Genomic DNA, 21,071 nt, shown 5'->3' with positions numbered 1-21,071 from the left:
AATTTCATAAAGAAATATTATATTATTAAGCAGGTTTATAAATTAATATACTTTCTTATGATATATTAAATTATAAATTTTTTTTATATAAATTAAATCTAACGTATAATATAGTTTCTATAGGCGGTGCCGGATCAAATATGAGAGTCATGTATATAACAAAAATAAATATTAATAAAAGAGGAATTTAATGATCATTTAGTTAATTATACCATTATAATAATAAGTAAATATTTTAATTCTTTTCACACATACCGGATTGAATAATGTTGGAATATTAGAAGGGCCGACGGGGACTCCACTAACGAGCCATGAGAAGTAACATTTTTCATATGAAAAATGATTCACAATCGTGTTTGTTCAATTGAAGACCAAAGTAGGTGGGCCCATCTAATTGGCAAACAAAATTATTTACTTTAAAAGGGTATTTATTTTACACTAATATATATATAACTTTAATTGGTAAATTAATTTAAAAATAAAAATAAAATATAAAATAAAAACAGTCTAGTTTCAGTGTGATCTCTCTCCATACTCTAGTCTCTCTTGCCGAAACACCCACAAAAAACCATCCCCTATTTTTTCTTTATGTTTTCATAGGAGTACTAGTCTTGACTTCTCTATCTCGACCTCCCTTTCTCTCCTCCTATATTCATATTTTGATATATATATTTTTACTTGTTTTTTCTTCTTCGTTAAAAGTAGTGTGATCTATTCTTTTATGATGGCAAGGGACTCACACAACTCTCTAATTAATTATCATATTGGTTCCACCCATAAATGTCATCAAACGAGCAGAGTGTGAATGCCCCATTTGAATACTGAGATAAGATGAGATAATTTTAGATAAAAGATAAAAATTAAATAAAATATTTATAGAATATTATTTTTTAATATTATTATTATTTTATGATTTGAAAAAGTTAAATTATTTATTATATTTTATATAAAAAAATTTAAAAAATTATAATAATAAGATGAGATGAAATTATTTTTATATATAAACGGAGCCAAATTTGCACGTAGACTTCATGTTGTTACGTGCATATCCGAAGAGTTATTATTTGAAATGCACAAAGATTTAATGACCTAAAAATCTCTAAAATCAAACAAGTGACATTCCATTATTTAAAAAAATAAAAATCTATTATCCAACCGTTGTGTAAAGTATATTTGATAAAATGCATATATACATGACATATATAATATTTAGAAAATAAATTTTAAATTTTAAATTTTTCTAATTAAATTTTATCATTTATATAATATAAATAGTGTGATTTATTAACCAACTTCAAAATATAATAACTCTATCCCTCTTTAATTGATTTGTCAAATCAGAAAATCTGTCCATCTAAACTAGTTGACAACTTACGTTACATCATTATGTAATTCATAATTGGTATATCAATATGTTAGTACAAAACAATAAATTCCACTCTGTACAACTCGCTACATGAGTATCCAATATAGCAATAGATCATTATATCAAATAATTAAGCTACTCTGCCTCTTAAGGTTGACTGTTCTATTTGACCCTTAGTTAAAAATTTTTATTATTTTTATTTAATAATTAAAAAAATAATTTTTAATATATTAATATATTTTCTTTTAAACGTTTAAATATATTACAAAAAATAAAAAAAAATTACAAGACAATACATCAAATGGTAAGAGTAGGACAACATAATAATCTCCCTCTATATCAAAATTGTCATTCAAGACTGCTACAATTAATTCAACTAAAATTGCGAGAAATAATAAATCGGTCTGAAAATCAATTTTTGATATGCGTGTTAGTTACAACCGGCAATTATCAAGAATATATTCCACGTCATTTTCAAATATATATATTTATATATATAACTTTGGCCCAGAGAAAATTGATTATAAATTACTAAAGAGTAATGCTAGATATAAATTTTAAATAGACAAGTCTCATACAAGTTTTTTATAAAATAATGAGTCTCATTAATAAATAATAAATTTTTTTATATTTTTTTAAAAAATTTATATAAGATTTATTTATTTAGAACTTATATAAGTTATTTTTTATTAGTAAAATATATATAAAATAAAATAAAACTTTGAAACTGGTAGCCGGCCATGAGCCCCTGACACACTAATCATAAAAGGTTGAGATGGATTATCGAGAAGTAATAAATAGATGAATAAATAATTTGTGTAACTTTATTTGTGTTAAATTATGGTAGATGTAGTAGTAGCATTATGTTTAAAGTTCTATAATATTTTGTATAATATATTATATAATAATATATTAAATAAAAAATATTTTTATAAAATTATGTGATTTTTATAAGATATTTTATAAAAATATTCTTTATTTAATATATTATTATATAATATATTATATAAAATATTATAATCATTTTCCTTATATTTATATTCCCTCTCCGTCAATCCCTTGTATTCAATCAATCTACTGTTGATGGACACGACGTAAAGTGAATTAGGTCACCCACCCTCTTGAGTCTCCTCCATACTTCAAACCAGTGACGTCTCTCATCAACTGTCTCCCCTTTGCTTTTGCTTTTTTTCTTGCGCTGTTTCCATCATGGAATTGGACCCCCTCTGTCTCTCTCTCTCTCTCTCTCTCTCTCTCTCTCTCTCTCTCTCTCTCTCTCTCTCAAACCTAGCTGGGTTTGGGACACTAGTGTCCTTACGTTCACTTTCACACATAACAATACCCCCGAACATGAAACACATATGAAAAGAGAAAACAACTCCTTTATCACTTTTTTACAACCTTTCAATAAAATAATAATTTTTAAAATATTTATTTTAATTTTGATTTTAATTTGATGTGTTTAAAATTTAAAAAAATATTATTTTATTGATAAGTTATAAATAAAATGTAGTTAAATTGAAAGGCACGGGCTCAAGCATTTTAATCAATTGTAATTAGGAGTGTAACTAGTCTGGTCCAGTTCGATTTTAGACAAAATTTAAAATCGAAACAATATATACCGGTTTTATATTTTTAAAAATCGATTACGCCTTGGTTACCCTCCTAAATCAGTACTTCCAATTTTATCGATTTCTGGTTCGGTCCGATCCGATCCAGTTTTCTAATTTTTTTAAAATGTAAAAAATATATAATAAAATGTTACTATATATACCGGTTTTATATTTTTAAAAATCGATTACGCCTTGGTTACCCTCCTAAATCAGTACCTCCAATTTTATCAGTTTCTGGTTCGGTCCGATCCGATCCAGTTTTCTAATTTTTTTAAAATGTAAAAAATATATAATAAAATGTTACTTCTTATAAAAAAATATTATTAATAATTTAATATATATTATGGTTAAAGTATATGATCAATTAAATTTTTATCTTTAAAATTAAACTTTTATTTTATAAATTATAATAGTATTATCTTATATATAATTATATTAATAACATATGATCAAACAAATTATAAATATTTATATTTAAGATTAACATTTTATGTTATAATTTATAAATTATAATATGAAATTATTTCATATATGATAAATAATTATATATATTATATATAAAAATTTAATATATAATTATATATTATATATATAACTTATATATATTTTGTATAATATATAAAATTAATTTTTATACATATATTTTTTCCAACCGGTCTAGTTCAGTCCAGTCCGGTCTCGGAAATTACGAAACCGAAATCGGACCGAATCCGACCGGTTTTCATAATATAGGAACTGGTTCAGACCGATTTTCCGGTTTATCGGTTTAAATTTACACTCCTAATTATAATCAAATGACTTTTTTTTTTTTTAAATAAGAGAACGATACTTCAAATTTATTGATAACTCTTACTTGTGACGGAGAAAAATCATGATTATTAAGAGACACTTACTAGGAGTTACAAAATAATTATAAAGGATCAAAATCCAGGCATAAAAAAATCTAAAGATTTTAAACAATCGAGAAGTGATCTACGATTACATAAAATCAACAATAAAGCATACCTATAAAAATAAGAAAAAACAACCTACAAATAAACATCAGCTCACACCAAAAGGAAAATAATCGAAGAAAAACAAATGCAATTAAACAATTACCTCACTATAAAATTTGTAAATAAAGAATTTCAATTCTATCTATGCGAAGAAGATTCCACAACTTATTGGGTAAAATATCTTTATCTTCAATCTAATTCATGTTTAAACCCTCAGCTCTCTATTTCGCTAAAAAATTAGTCACAATATTTTCTTCACGAAACACATGATTCACTCTATAATCCATACTTCCTAGACAGATCCGAAACTCGTCTAAAAAATTTTTAAAAAACTAAATATTATATTTTCTCCTATTAAGTCACTTAACAAGAATTTAAGAGTCTATCTCATCGTCAACTCGATAAAAATCGAGCTGACACGTTTAACTACCCCTCAATCCTCGTCAACATTAACTCATGCCTTTGTAGTTGCCTGTAGGCGCTAAAAACACGTTTAATTTGCTAATTAATTGATCTCTGCATGTTATATTTTTGTGTTTGGCTAACTTTCGGTAATCAAAATAGTTGGTGTATGGCTTTTGCATTTTTACTATGGTTTAAATTTTAAGCTTTTGTGTGTGGAAATTTGCAAGTTTTAGGCTGATTGAGTTGAGATAAGATGAAGATTAAATTAAATATTATTATTAGAATATAATTTTTATTTTGAAATTTAATAAAATTAACTTTTTTTATTATATTTTATGTAAAAATTTATAAAAATTATAATAATTAGATAAAATAAGATGATTTGTATAACCAAATCAAACCTTACTTAAAAACAAGCTGCCCTACAACTTTATACAAAAAAGTTCAAAAAGAGTCAAGTTCAACACCAAATTGAGAAGTTGGGGAGCGCTGGGAGCCGGATACGGTGAAAATCTAAATTTTACACCCTTTAATATTACAAAACCACGTCAGCTCTCTTTCTTTATTACAATGGATGCAAACGCAACGCATCCCAAGCTCTAAAGACCGTCCTCTCAAGCACTCTCTCCTCCCTTTTTCGCTCGGTCTCTCTCTCCCCAATGAGTTAAATCTCAACTTCTGAATAGACTCAAGATTAAACTTTAAATTTAACAATATGAAAAACATTGTGCAAAAATGGCGTGCCAAGAAAATGTTTGGATGTTAAGAAAACTTGTGTTAGTAAAAAGAATTAAAGTTGTGAAACTAAAATTTTGGATAACATGAAGAACTTGGATTTCATATACGTTAACGTTGTGTTATGTACGCCTTTGAGCTAGGTTTCAACAATTCAGGTATTTTGAAATGGGCTTGCAAAAATAGAGAAGAAGGCAACTGAAAGAGTGTGGCCTTGAGGTTGGAGAGTTTTCGATGCCAAAGTCAGCAAAGTCTCTTAGAAATTTATAAATAAGTGAGAGAGTCTAGGGATCAGAACATTTTTCTCATACTTGAGAGTTGCTATTTATACCAAGAGTCTGGAGGGACATATCGTGTCTGCCCCCATGAAGTCTGTGTCCTTCGTATTATTTCTTTTGTCAGTCTTTTAATGCAGCGTGACTCTGTGACGACATCATGTGGCGTGTAGTTCAAGTAGTGGTGCTATTAATGCGACGTCATTCTCCGATTTGCCTCACCCCGCTAGCATTCTTGGTGATCCGTCGATGTCTTCCATATCAGAGGATTGAGGGTCCCCTTACTTTCTGCCAGTTATACAGACTGGTACTCAAGGACTGGACACTGTTCGAGGGATCTCTAGGTTGGCGAGTCTCATCTCCCTGCATTATGCTTCCTCATGGTGGTTTCGTCCAGGAGAGTTTATCCGTGGGCCGAGCCAAAGAGTCTACTTATTCTGGGCTGGGCCTTTGCTTTCCGTTATCTCAATTGCCATTCTCAAGCCCGCTAAGACCGTCGGCCCTGCGCGGGGGGTTGGGGTGGGGGAACTCCTTACAATATGCAAACTTGATTTTTTTTTTAGTTATTTCCTAGGGTTTTCTGTCTAGGTAAAGATGTTCTTTGATTTTCTCAATATCCAAACAAATGACAAGTTTCTGTATAGGTAAAGATGTTCTTTGATTTTCTCAATATCCAAACAAATGACAAGTAGAAAAACTTAGAGCTTATAAAAAAAAAAATAACTGACACAAAATTGAGAATTAAAGAGGACCTACGATGAGGTGAAAATTTAGAAAAAAAAAAAATGAAAAACTTTTCGTTTCCATCTCCTTTCTCTCTCATATTGGAAGAGGTTTAAACGATATAAGAAAATTTTAACGTGAGACTGAGAATAAACAGGAAAAAGTGTTAACGAAACACAAAAATTAATAAATTAACTAATTATAAGTATATAAATATCTTGAACCCAGTCTTGAAGAGAACATGGGGTCTAGTTGAAAATTACAGTAAAATTGGAAGACAATTATAGTGTACATGGGCACGGACGAGAGATGCAAATCCTTCTCTCTTTCCTTGAGAAAAGAGAACTGATTCGATAGATAATGCAGATGAGCGATGGATTGAGTAGCTAGTACTTATTGGAACTGTCACTCTCTTGCTAGCCCAGCCACAGCCTGTGAAGATCTGGTTTGCTTACAAAAAGAGCTCTTGGTTAGTCTGATAGGTTAGGATAGTTGGTACGTGCCATTGCATGAATCAGCTGTCTGTCCACTGCCTAGATATATGCATGGGACACTTCCCATTTCGTGTATTTCCGGACACCACCAAATAATTCCACTCTTTGCAGGCAGTAGTATTAAGTATATATGCTCAACTTTATAATTTTTTAATATATTAAAGTTGTATTTAGATGTTAAACTGAATTGAGAGATGATAAAATATTATTAGAATATTATTTTTTAATATTATTATTATTTTAAAATTTAAAAAAGTTAAATTATTTATTATATTTTATATTGAGATTTGAAAAAATTGTAATGATGAGTTGAAATAAATTGAGATGAATTTACTTACCAAACGAAACCTTCTCTTGGAGTACCTTATCTAAATATTTCCCTTTATGATCTTATGCACCATATCTTTGAACACTTACAAATATATAACTTTATATTTCCTTTTTATTTTTAGACTTTTTTTTTAATCCTAAATATCTCTTTTAAACAAATCACATTTTTATAAAATTCTCTTTATATAATATTCTAATAGTAAGTTCCTACGTGATATGATATATACTACTAAAAAAGAACTAAATGCATAAAATGAATTATCTCATATTTATTATTTTCCCCGTAACTATTTTGTAATTTTTTTATAACTATTTTATAATTTATTGTAATTTTTTTTATAGTTTTTTCTAAATTTTTTGCTTATGAGAAAAAATAAAGTACGTAGGGGTACAATATTAACGGTGGAGAAGTGGCAAAATGCTCTCAGCATCATAGGAGCTCATGTTTCACTTTCCCACAGAGTTTTCAAAGGAACGGAACTATGTATATATATGTACGGCTTTTAATGAGAAAGTAAAGCTACAAGCCATAGAGGCTAGGCTAGAGACGGGGAGAGATCAGAGAGGTAGAGACATTCGGACTGTCCCACTAACTTTACCAGCTTTTATTTTTTCAAAAATTCACTCTTCGTAGTTCGTAGACACACTGCTTACAAAAACCGTTAAAATCGGCCGGTACGATGCGGACCGATCGACCGAGTACGAAATCGACCGAAATTGACAAACAATCGATCAGTCCAGTTCAGTTTGAATGTGATATTTAATTATTTGTTGTGAGATTTGTTGTGAGATCTTAAATTTGTGAAATATTTTTTTATGGGAGTAAAACCAACAAGGATACTGATGAATCGAGGGTAATCGACTGAAATTACGCCGGTTGGTTTTACCTCCATCATCGACCGGTTTCGATCGGTATCACCTTATGAAAAATATATTGGTGCGATTTTGGTTTTGGACTGAAATCACCAATATAATCTGTCTTCATCCCTAATACTATATATGATTTTTATTTTTTTATTTCATCTCAACAAATATGTGTTATATAAATAATGAATAGAATAATTTAATTAATTTTAAAAAAATAAAACTAAAAAAATTAATAAAATTTAAAAATAAGTACCATACAGAGAGATGATAAATACCAATAAATCTATACATCAACCCATTGTTGTTAATACCACACGTTATTTTTTTTTTTTCCTACACGTGAAACTAGCGTCCAGAAGAAAAAGTCCATTTTCGAAATTGAGAAACAGTAATATTAGAGAGTAGTTACTAGTATACATTTTGTATTCATTATATGACTATTTTTAATTTTTTACTTTTTATTTTAGATTTGAGAGATATGATCTAAATAATATCATATTATATGTGTAAAATAATTGTTTCAACAGTGATTACTATCTATATTTATTAGATTGAGAAAACCTCCCACTTCCCGCGTTCGTGGCTTCTTCTTCACCTTTGCCCGACGCCCCGCCATCTCCAGTTTGTGGACTCTCTTCCGTAGACTTAGTCCTTTTTTTTCCTCCCTTTTTGATCTTCCGAAATGGGCTTAAAGCTAGAAACAGAGCTTAAATCCTCCAAGAATCACAAAATACATCGGAGGAGGAAATGCCAGATGAAAGTTGGGGTTTTTGGGGTTGTGAGTTGAAAAAGCTTGAGCATTTACGCATTTGGAAGAGCTGTGTTTTAGTCGTTGAAGGTCTGCTAAAATTTATAGTAACAAAAAAAAGAGAACCAGCAAATCTGAAGAAGATGAACCAGCAAGCATCCGCAAGAGCGGCCTCAATTCATAATTCGCTGCAGGGGCCTTTCTAATGATTGCATCCATAAAACTAGGATCCAATCCGAGACTAGCAAGATTGGGATTTTCATTGGCAGCATCAGGAGATGGGACAACAATTTTCTTTCTAGACGAAAGCTTGCTCACGGAGATGAAGGCAGAGGCTGCTGATGAAAGCTTGCTTGGGTATCTCTGTTGCCGACGAAAGCTTGGGCAAGAGAGGTTTTTGCTGAGAAAGCTTGGGCGACTCGGAAGACGAGAGAGGAACACGATGAGATCGGTGATCACGAGAGAGGAGCTGCATGATGAGAGGAAGGCCAGCGTTGAATTTGTGCACGCCGAGATGAAGCATGAGCAGCGAAGGAGATGAAAAGCCAATAGCGGAGGAGATGAAAAGGGAGGAGAGGAGGTGTCGGGTTCAAAGAGAAGATCGAATCTTGGGGCAGCTTGGCTTCACAGAGAAAGAGGGATGAGAGGAAGTGTCGGGCGAATTGTTTTGAGTTTGGGGCAGAGTCGGTTCATTTTTCAGTGAACCCGTCACGTAGGATGTGGGGGTGTGAAATTAGTAATCCGGCTGATGAGAAATTTTTTCATAAATACTTTCTTTCCTTGAACTTCAACCTTTCTTTTTTCTATGCACAAATCGCTGTAATATTATTAGCATGAATAATATTAGAGAGAAGTTACTGTAACAATGCACACTTTACATTCACTACATATTTACTTTTAATTCTCTATTTTTTTATTTTAAATTTGAGAAATATGTAGTCTAGATAATACCACATCATGTGTGTAAACTTTTAACAGTAATTTCTATCTATATTTATTTTATTAGCATTGGATTGGCCCTAGACCCTTTAGAGCTCGTTAATGTTATTTGGTAAATTTTGTCTAATTTTTCATTTTTTTAATCTTTTGTCTATATTCAAAATCTCATTCATTATTTATCTAAACTTTATATAATAATAAAATATTATTTAGTTTTTACTTTTTTATTATATTTTTTGAAATTTTTCTTTCATATTTTGCATACCAACTAGTGATATTTTTAATCAAATAAAAAAATCTATTTTATTTTAATTATCATAATATACTATGCATACTTTTTGATGATTTCATAATTAATAACATAACCGTAATATCATTCATTTTAATTAAATTATTATTATTGATTTATATTTTTAAAGTAAACTAATCACAAAGTTTGAACACATATTTTACCCCCTTTGGATTGGAGGAGATATGGAGAAAAATAAAAGAATTTGTAGATGTCTAATCAATTTTGTGCGAGGAATGAAAAAGAAAAATGATAGGATTACTACTCTCTTACTATTCATTTACTATTTTTTTTGTATTTGTTTCTTTTTTAATTTTTTTATTTTACTTAATGGTTTAGGAAGTAACTATTAGTAAAATTATATATATTTTTAATTTTTTCTTTATTATTAAGAATGTTAAAAAAATACTTAAAAGAAAATGATAAAAAAATAAATACATTATAAAATGTAAATAGATAGTAAAAGGTAGTAACCCATCACTATTCATGAGAAAAATAACATGAAAATTAACGAAGAGAGAAAATAAACTTAAAAAGCGAATATCTAAGTTACTGTTTATATTCGTATAGGTTGAGCTATTGTAGCTAAAAGCTTAGATAGCTATTGGATACAATACATATGATTTTTGGGTTTAATTAGCCAAAACTTGACATCTTTGGATAATTTGCTACTCCAATACCAATGCTCTTAGATGCTTGTATCAATATGGTGTGGTGTTGCTGATCCCACCATAGTATTATCATTTTTCAAATAAATATTATCATTTTTTAGCAAATTTATATGAAAGGGAAGTTTATTGTCCCCCTCGTCTATAAGAATATATATAAGAATGGAAATTTGGTGAAAAATATTTGGCTTTTATGTTATAGTAAGGAAAATTTTTTGACATTTATAACAATTACAAATAGTTTGAATTATAATATCGATTAATACCTTTTAGACATAAATTAATAGTATATTTTGTTATCGTTAAAAATAATATCGAGATTTGTTAACACAGTGTTTCGTATACCTGGATAAGGTCTTAGTAACTCGAATCGAGGTCTTCACATGCGAATACAAGGGAAAAAATGGGCTCGGTGTGGTCCTAAGAACCTCTAATGCTTAAGTTAGTCTTTTCGTATGTATAGTAATGGCTGGAACATCCTCGAAAATCAGAGAGTTTTTTGTACTTGAGATGTAGTTTTTATATGAAGCTCAAATGAAACATTATGTCTTTCGTGTCAAGGTCAAGCCGTCTCGCCCGCGTCTATTTTAATCGAGGCATTCAATGTGACGTGGTGTGATGAGACATGACTTTTAATGAGGCCCAGTCCCTGAGGTGGTGTATTTAATGTTGCTTGGTTTCCAGGGCATGTCTTGGCAGTGGGTGAACGACGCGGTCACTTCTGCCCTCTCCCCTGGCTAGAGAATGGTGGGTTGCCCACATCCCCCATTTGCCTGCTGATGCAAGTCCTTCAACACTAGATGCAATAAGGGGATGTTAGAGTCAGCATGTTCCATCTGTCTCCTTTAACATGGTTTTCCGTTGAGCACTTTCTTAATCTGATACAACTTAAATGGCTGGAGTCTTCGAATAGGTCGTTGGAGGGGGAAGGCTTGGTCGAGATGGGCCTCACTACCCGGCCCAAACCCAGCTAACATGGGCTATTTCAATTCTAATAATAGGTGTGGAGTATGAATTGCAACAAAATAACATGATGAGAGACTTTGGACATTTTGGAATTTATCTCTTTGCATGTGCTTTGAGATGTGCCAAATCTCAAAATCTTGAGCTTTTATAGAACGGAGTGGCTTGATGAAAATGTCTTTATATATATATATATAATTATTCTGAATTTTTTAATTATAGTGTTGAGTAGTGAATACATATTTATACAATATAATTAGATGTTTCTTTGTTTTTATAATGATTTTATGGAGATTGGGGCTACAAATTTAATTTCATATGAAAATATAAATTAGGGGAAGTGACAAATACACAATCAATTCAAGAAATATAAAGACATCAAAATCAAAATAAAAGAAATTTAAGAAAAATTAATATTTTATTAAAATTGAGGATATTTATATGAATTCCAATTATAATAGTTTCGGAGAGAGAGATTGGGAGGAAGAACGAGACAAGCAAAGGGCGAATATTAAATGAGTGGACTGATTGCTATCAAACCCCTGTAGACACAAGAAAGAAAGGGTACGGTGTAGAGAGAGAGAGAGAGAGAGAGAGAGAGATTCCAAGCCCAAAATCCTTACCCTGCCGCTCCGTCTCTTATAGCAGCAGGGTGGTCGATTTCTTTGGCTCTTCCTCGATTTGATCGGTCCTCTTTCTCTCTCTACGAAACATAAAATTTTCTCTCTCTTTGTTCTTTTGCCAGTAATATGGCAGTGCATCAGTGGCAGTGCAATAAAAGAGTGGAGAGTTCTCATTGGGAAGGTAAAGCCCTGCATCTGTGCCTCAACACATTTACATGAGCCAGCGCTCCTCCTTTACAACTTCTCTCCTCGTCTCTCTGCCTACTCCGCGTGCGCTCTGTGCACATATATGAATACCTCTCTCTCACTCCACTTTCATAGAAGCTCTTGCATAGAGTTTCTGTGTTTGTGTTTAGAGAGAGAGAGAGAGTGTTAATGCTGTCTCCGAGCAGAAAGATAGAGCACCCATTTTCCAATGGAAATCTGAGCAGCCTTTGCCAGACCAGCCCAGGAGTGCAAAACCACCACTACTACTTTAATACCTGACCACCACTATCACTATTTAGGATTTCCTGTAAAAAGCCTGAAAGTTGTAGCATAAAACCCGGGAGAGGACTGGAGAAACGACGTTCTTTAGAGCTAAAAGATTGCGTGAGAGAGAGAGAGAGAGAGAGAGAGAGAGAGAGACAGCCGGGGGGAAAGGAGGGTAGGGCAAAGCCAAGTGAACTAGGTTTAGGATAAGACTGTGGGGGGAAAAGATAGAGATTATGGATAGTGGTTCTAATGGAACTTCTTGTATGATGTCTTTCGGAGAGAACAGTTATGGTTTATGTCCAGTGATGATGATGCCTCTAATGTCTTCTCATCAAAGCCACCACCACCATAATCCTAATGCAGACACTAACAGTTTAATCCCTTTACCTCCCACCAACAATCACGACCAGAATCGAAACCGCAATACTGATAACAGCTCCGCTTTCTTTCTTCATGACCAGACCAATAATAGCGACACTGGCTGTTATTTCATGGAGAGCAACACCAATATGAACAACGACGAGAGCAGCAGTTCTGCTGAGAAGGTTAAGATCATGGCTCATCCTCACTACCAACGACTCTTGGCTGCCTATGTCAATTGTCAAAAGGTAAAAAGAACTCAAATTTTAACTCGAATTTCCGTGATCAACACCCATCGACCCAAAACAACAACGCTCTCCCAACCTTTAGCTAGCGCTTTGCTCCTTGTGTTTCTCTTCTTTGTAGAAAGCAGACAAATCCATGTAACCTAGTACCCAGAAATGATTGATAATCGTTTTTAATTTGCATGTCTTTGCCGAAGTTGGATCTGAAAAATGTTGAAGCTCTTTTGTTTTCTTTTTCCCACCATGTTTTAGACTCCCCAGGAGAAAGAAAAAGTGAAGTCAAAACCCTTTCAAACAAAATGATAAGAGTCTTTTAGTTTTTGTCTTTTTTACCTGGCTCCCAACATATTTCCTTGTGAGGTGTTGAACAAAACAGGTCGGGGCACCGCCTGAAGTGGTGGCAAGACTGGAAGAAACGTGTGCTTCAGCGGCGACAATGGGCCACCTAGGCACGGGTTCCATCGGTGAAGATCCGGCGCTGGATCAGTTCATGGAAGCCTACTGTGAGATGCTGACCAAGTACGAGCAAGAACTTTCTAAACCCTTCGAGGAAGCCGTGCTTTTTCTCCAAAGGATTGAATGCCAATTCAAAGCCCTCACCGTTTCTTCTTCAGATTCGGGTGACTACCTTGATCTCTCCTTGTTAATCTACACATCTAGCCAGCCTTCTTAGAGAATTTCTTAATATTAATACCTTTTCATTTCTTGGATTTTCCTTAAGTTACCAACCTGCAGCCATGCATGTATTTGTTCGAAAGAACATACTGATTTAGTTTAGCGTTGGCTGTTTGCTATATAGAACAGATGCTGTTTCGCAAAGTGGCTGCTTTTATTTTCCTCTTTTGAAGCTCTTCTTTTCAGTGCTGGCCTGTTTCTTCTTTTATTTTTTTAGTTCGCATCTGCATATTTGGACAGTTTTAGATAATAGCTAGGGTACCAGAGGTGTATATGGACGGGAGTGGTACATGTTGTGCAAAAAGACACACCATCGATGACAAATTAAAATAAAAACAAGCATGATTAAGCACATGACACACATTATACGTGGTTTGACAACTTGTTTATGTCTACAGAACTGCAAAAATCTTATTAATTAGAGGAGATTACAATCACTCAATCTCAACTCACACTCTTTAAGGTTGTTTGCTCTCACATAATATGCACTCACTTGATAATTGTTCTCTCTCAAAATATGCCGAAAGTTGTACAAAACAAGTCAAATATAACATATTTATAGCAAATAGCGCTGGAAACCCTAATTTGGCAAAAACTACGTTTTTCGCTTGAGCGGTGTGTCGAGCATGCATCGAGTGAACAATCCATCAACATTGGCTCGAACAAGGTGCCAAGTGGGACTCAAGCGAACGCTAGGGTTTGTGTCTCGCTTGAGCGCGCTCATTGTCGCGCGAGACTCAAGCGAACACATGGGTTGAGCTTTGCTTGAGCCCATTGTTGAGCGCACCTGGAACAAACTCACGGATTGAGCTTTACTCTAGCGCCTCGAGCAAACTCTCTGTTTCTCGATTTTCAACTCCAAAATCAGTCTCCACCCCAACAGTACATAACCTCATTGATTCTCTTCTAGGTTTCTGTGAAGTAAATGCGCTTGGATGGTTTCTTATACTTCAGCTTTTCTTGGTTGAAGTTGACAAGTTTTCAGATATTATGTGAGATTGAACAACAACTTGGCCAGGTTTCTCTTCTCTGGATGTTCTGCTATGAGAAATTTCGGAAGACGAAACATAAGTGCTTTCTATGTGCTAGTTTGATTACAGCTTTCATAAGTGTAATTTTCCCATTTAAACTGTACTATGATATTGAACTACGATTATACAATTGCCTTTAAGGTTTTGTGAGTTTCTTTCGAAAGCCCAGATCCTGTGGCACAGGGATAAGGGAAGAAATTTAAATTGTATATATCTTTGTGTGGAACTTAATGCTATGGAGTATGCAAAATGCAGACACATATTGGCTTAGAGTTTATAAGCCATTTGGAGTGAGTGGATGGGGTTTTTGGAATGGAGAGCAGTTCTAGTGTAGAGGTATATGTTCACTAATAGAAGTTTAATCGTTCCATGGGATTAAACAAACTTCTTACCTTTTATTTCACAACACTATAACGAATAAGCGGTTAGATTCAATTGTGGTTACCATGATCATCGGATAAAATGTTTTTAGATTCACACAAACTAAATTGATGAATGGGTGCCTGTTTGTTAACTTCTATATAATCAGAATGAATGGTGCTAGTTTTCCTCATGTGGAAAATGATTTACTCTGTTCCCATTGCATGACTACACGTTAATTTAATCTATTTTTGTTAATCATACCCTTAAATAGGCGTCCTTGTCAGCTTGCCCGTGATATGACATCTACTAGTAGTCTTATACTAAACCATTTACCTAGCATGAGTAATGCTATATATACACTACACTCTTATCCCCTTTTTATCCCACTTTGTACATGTGAGATTTTCCATTATCCTTGGATCATCTCTTAATTGTTTAAAAAAATAGTTCAAAGTTGATGGACAATGTTATCTCATTATAGTGAGATAAGAGGGAGGTGATGGCCTAATATTATAGAATTACTTTTTTTTTATAAGTAAAAATATTGTATATATCAAAAGGAGAAATAAAGTACATTGAATGTATACAAGAAAACACTTTGCCCAAAATGACCCAACAAGCCCCTAATGACCCAAAAAATCCATAAAAAAACCAACCCAAAGCACATCAGACCAGACCCCAATCCCTTATTTTCCGTAGAACTAAAACTCTACCCGAACACTAACCCCAACACCTTGATTCCCGTCTTCACAATGCCCTCCCTTTAGACTTCCCTCTAGTTGAACTATCACACTTAGCGTCGTAGTTGATTGCCGAAAAAAGATGTTGTAACTCCCTGCTTTTCTTGAAACTTGATTTGGTTTCAAGTGTGCGGCTTGCCTCGATTGCAATAATTAGTTCATTAAATTGGTCTTCACATCCTCCATGTGAAATTCCTACGAACTGCTGAATCTCGTTAACTTTAGGCAGAATCCAATCAGCTATTGGAGGAAGAGAGACTTGGGGCCACAATATCCCCATCAAACTGCACTTCCGACTCTAGACATTCCTCTACTGAAGGTACCAACGCCAAACCCATTGGTTCTCCAGTAACTCCATTACTCAATAATATGATAGTTATTTTGTCTTGTTATCATGTTGGGACTATATTCTGTGATCCGCGCTGATTGTTGAAGGCATGGTGCTTGCATATATTTTACTGTGAAGACCATGCAGTTAAATTACATCCTTGTGCATACAGGTATGGATAGGGTTAATTAAAGTGGACTTCCAGGATAATGTCTGATCACTATGTATAGATATTAATATAATAATAATAATAAATAATATATATATCGATATACAATCTTAATATTTCGGGGTAGGAAGAATAGCCTTTAGATGTTCGCTTTGAAGCAGTATACTGAGACCAGGTACAACACAGTTATCACATTAATCACACACTTCTCTTGCCCTTGGCCCATTTGCCCCTAATCCCTTTTCAAGAAACACTTCCAAAGTTAGCATAAATCCAGCTGATCTTGGGATTCTTTCCCTAAATTTTCTGAATTATTTGATACTTAGTCACTTAAATTGTTATTAGGCAGCATGTCATGGAGGTCAGCCACCCAATCTGATAAAAGTGGCTCTCTATTTTCTTGAGCAATTTCAGTTAGTACAACAATTCTTTCTTTAGATGATAGGTATAACAATTCTTTCTTAGATGATATGTATGTTGATAGATAATTAGCATAGCAACTTATAAAAAAGAAAAGATAATTAGCATAGCAAAGATAGAGCCAAGAAAGAGCACAATGATGTATTTCTCCCTAATATAGCTCCGCTACTCTACTGACTTCCTGACCTAGCCTTTCTATAATTCATCCTCCATAGGAGTCTCAATTAAAGCATTTCCTATTGCGATAATGGTCAAGATGTCATTTCCTTTCCTGTAGTCCTACGAACTTGAATAATCCTCCAATTCTTGTTCTAATTACATTTTATGTGACAGCTTCAAGTAACGAATCCTAAGGCCATATTTCTTTATCTAGTTAGAAATTCTCGTTATGTTGAAAGGTATAGATAAATTAACTGGCTAGCAAGATTCATGTAGAAGTGAATTTGCAGTTCAGCAATAACGGATACTGTATACTTTCTGGACGCCACTATCGATAGGGTGAGAGATGATAATAAAGCAAGATGTGCAATAAAAAAAGCCTGTAATTGCTGTTTGTTCTGCATATAGATGAATTGGTTCTACTCTACCTGGATTAGAACCGTCCTCCTTAACCCATTTTTCCCTTTTTTGGAGTTGCAGACATGAGGCATCTGTTGGTCAACTGAATGAAAGTTCTTTAATTAATCTGGAGGCTAATGGATCTGATGTTCGTAAGACCAGTTTCCTGGGGCTTATAGGAAATATAAGTATATGTATATGGTCTTAGCCCAACATATTTCATTGTATAGTACTTCATTCATGTTGGAAGGGAGCAAGCATTGGAATTCAAGTTCTTATTTATTGCTATTCTATTTATGGATTCGTTGAGACTTCTGGAATAAATTTTTATTAGTTTGCCACCATTGTACTGAATATAGATTATAGTACTGCTTCTGAAGCCTAAGAGAGAGTACAACTGGCTGCAACATTTTGAAAGCCTATTTTAATATTCAGCTACTCGTTATCTGTTTTTGTTATCAGCTTGTGGCGAGGCTGTAGATAGGAGTGGATCATCTGAAGAAGAGGTTGATTTAAATAACAACTTCATTGATCCGCATGCTGAGGATCGGGAGCTAAAAGGTCAACTTTTGCGCAAGTACAGTGGATATTTAGGCAGTCTGAAACAGGAGTTCATGAAGAAGAAGAAGAAAGGGAAACTGCCAAAAGAAGCTAGGCAACAGCTGCTTGATTGGTGGAGCAGGCATTACAAATGGCCTTATCCATCGGTACATATTTGTTACAAACTTGCTTAGTGCCTGTTGTTGTAGTTATTTTGCATATTTGTTAACAAAACAGATTCTTCTGCCTGCTTTTGGATATACAATTGGCCTTATCATCTTGTACGGTCCCACTTGATCATTTGTTAACAGGAGTCGCAGAAGCTGGCTCTTGCAGAATCAACAGGCCTGGATCAGAAGCAAATAAACAACTGGTTCATAAATCAAAGAAAACGACATTGGAAGCCTTCAGAAGATATGCAGTTTGTGGTAATGGATGCTGCCCATCAGCACTATTACATGGACAATGTCTTGGGTAATCCTTTTCCTATGGACTTCTCACCCACATCACTGCTGTGAAGATGATAATTATGCATAACTTAATGCAAATATTGTGTAATTAAATGTAGCTGTGCTCCTAATCGACATCTTTTGACATCTTTGAATTATATCATGTCATTCTTGCCATGTTATCATATGCTTTAACTTATAAGCTGCATGTAGAGCCTGCCTATTTGAGTCAGTTAATGAGGGTTTAAAACGCCACTTTTCAAATGGCTATAGTTGGAGTTGTTCCAATTGGGAAGATCGAAAATATAAATGCATTTTTAAGCTTTAACTTTTAAGATAAATGCATATTATAATTCATTCCAAACTTTTGGGTTCGATTTTACACTTAATTCAGACCTGAAATGGACTTGTCTTAGAGGATTGCGCGATCATATCTTTATTTGAAAAGGGATGATAACGTGTAATTTTCATAAAAGGTTGTCAGAGGAATGGTAACGGCTTTGGATTCCTTAGCTTGCATATACTCTAAAAATTCAAAAACCATGGGATCCTAGATTTCGGTTAATGAGTTGCAACGAATCTAGAGCATGTGATGATGAGCAAATATTTGTCAATATATACTTAGACAAATAATGTGGTGATTCATGGAAGCCCATCTCGAGTACGAGAATATCGTGCTCTAGTGGCCTCTTGGAGCTCTTGAAGCCAACAAAGAGCTTTCCGTAACTAACAATTTACATGGGAAGGTTGAGGATGCACAATGTTGGGGGAAGTTATGCCATGTATACATTTTCACTAAGAAATTTGTGTAGGAAGGTATTGCTCACATTTAAGGGTGTAATCGGTTGAGTTCGGTCCGATTTTTTACATACTTTAGAACCGGATCAGTTTAAGCCAGTTTTGTAATCTTGAGAATTAAAACTGACCGGTTAATCCAGAGAACCAAAACTTTGATTTTTTTTTTTTTTTGTTTCGATTCGGTTTGGTTTGGCTTTATAGGCGTGATTCGCTTTTAAGCTTTTTTATTGGGTTAATTGGTTTTTTTTGACCCAAATGAATAATTTTTTTATCCCAAATATGATAGAGCTCAAAATATTAATTTTACCTCAAAACACAATACATATAACCAATTAACCAAATATATGCTAAAAACAATTAGCCAAAATACACTGATTAGTTTAATTAAAACATGCATTTAATAATGCCTAAGAAAAGCTATTAAAAAATGCACATAACAATATTCCTAAGGTCTAAAAGCCTAAAACATGCATAAAAACAATTAGCAAAACATAAACAAAATCTAAAAAAAATACATTAAAATAATTACAAATGCAACCACCAAAGTAAAAGGTCCAACTCCAAAATGTATAAAAAAATTACAAATTAACTGCTTAACAACTGCTTAGCTTAAAAATTTGTACTTATAAAAATATATAATATGTATATATATGTTATATTTATACCGTATTATATATGTAATTAGTATGTAACTTAATATGTAATGATAAATAGAAATATGTTAAGAACTTAATATTAAATTTATGTTTAAGCGTAAGCTTATATCACAAGGAATTAGTATAAATAGCAAGATTAAAATTTCATGTTATATAAAAATTAAAATCTATATATTTCGGTTCGGTCAATCTAATTCGATTTTTAAATCATGAAAACAGGAACCAAATTGGTTTTTAATTAGTTTTGGCTCCCGAACCGGACTACTCAATCGTTCAGTCCGATTGATTTTTCGATTTTTTCTTACCGGCGTGCTCGCATCTATCCGTCTCATACACCAACATGCAAAAATGGTGAGTGAGAGTAGAGTACTTCTATGGGAGTCGGTTTAACAACAGGACTAAAGTGTTTCTTCAAAACCATCCCTGACCGCTGACAAATGCCTTTAGCAGCTAGGAGTGCTTTGTAGCCACCAATCAACACTACCATCTGCCTGCCTTGTTAATACGACAAACCCACTTAGATTCGTAGATGGTTTAGGATGAACAAAGGTCCAGGTATTGCCATTCTGAAGAGTACTGCATATCAAACTCCTCATTCATGGTTGTTCTTCACATGCAGCATGCTTGACTACCGAGGCAAAGGCCGAGGTGTGCTCCATATCAGATGAAGTAATGGACAAGGGAGCAGGTACTTGTTGCTTGCATAAATGCATGTGGCAGAGATGGAGAAGCAACGGAAGAGGTAGTGTTAGAATGCACAGCGGAAAAGTACCTCAAGCTCAGCTTAAAGAATTGCTCCACAAGTTTTTCCAGATTGAAGAATTTTCTCTTAGTGGCGAAAGTATACTACGTAGTATGGAACTAGAGTAACACTTACAAATCCACAGCCTAAGTATTTTATCAAGAGAGAACAAAAGAGAGAGAGTCTTTTTTCTATTTTTTTTAAATGGGTGCCAAAAACACAATTGAGGAGGACTATATATAGTCCTCCTATGCACGGCTGGCCTTAAAGGCCAGCCTTCAATTGTCTTGTGTAACGGCAGTAACGCATGGCTTTAAGCCATGCGTTACATACGTTACAAGTAACGCATGGCTTAAAGCCATGCGTTACCAGCAGGAGGGGTCAGGCCCACGTGGGCCCCCCTCCATCTAATATCTCCCACTCGCACACAGTGGGCATGACCCCAGGTCAGCATCTCTCTAATGTTCTCAATCTTGTTCATACAAATAAA

At 33.6% G+C, this 21,071-nt stretch overlaps 2 protein-coding genes across 2 annotated transcripts; both read left to right on the top strand.

Annotated features, from left to right (window-relative positions):
• Positions 1-8,359: 8,359 nt before the first annotated feature.
• Positions 8,360-9,269, top strand: LOC121268288. Its single transcript, XM_041172482.1, has 2 exons — positions 8,360-8,585; positions 8,746-9,269. Exons 1-2 carry the CDS (start codon positions 8,486-8,488, stop codon positions 9,090-9,092), a joined length of 447 nt encoding a protein of 148 aa, XP_041028416.1. The 5' UTR covers positions 8,360-8,485; the 3' UTR covers positions 9,093-9,269.
• A 2,691-nt stretch (positions 9,270-11,960) lies between these two features.
• LOC121268265 (homeobox protein SBH1-like) lies at positions 11,961-18,567 on the top strand. The gene is made up of 4 exons (XM_041172451.1): positions 11,961-13,115; positions 13,489-13,732; positions 17,859-18,103; positions 18,248-18,567. The coding sequence occupies exons 1-4, from the start codon at positions 12,741-12,743 to the stop codon at positions 18,452-18,454; spliced, it is 1,071 nt and encodes a 356-aa protein (XP_041028385.1). The 5' UTR covers positions 11,961-12,740; the 3' UTR covers positions 18,455-18,567.
• The last annotated feature ends 2,504 nt before the right edge of the window (positions 18,568-21,071 follow it).

The sequence above is a fragment of the Juglans microcarpa x Juglans regia genome, chromosome 5S, assembly GCF_004785595.1.
Source record: "Juglans microcarpa x Juglans regia isolate MS1-56 chromosome 5S, Jm3101_v1.0, whole genome shotgun sequence".
In the NCBI taxonomy this organism is placed as follows: Eukaryota; Viridiplantae; Streptophyta; class Magnoliopsida; order Fagales; family Juglandaceae; genus Juglans; species Juglans microcarpa x Juglans regia.
This window is presented reverse-complemented; position numbering and strand designations above follow the sequence as displayed.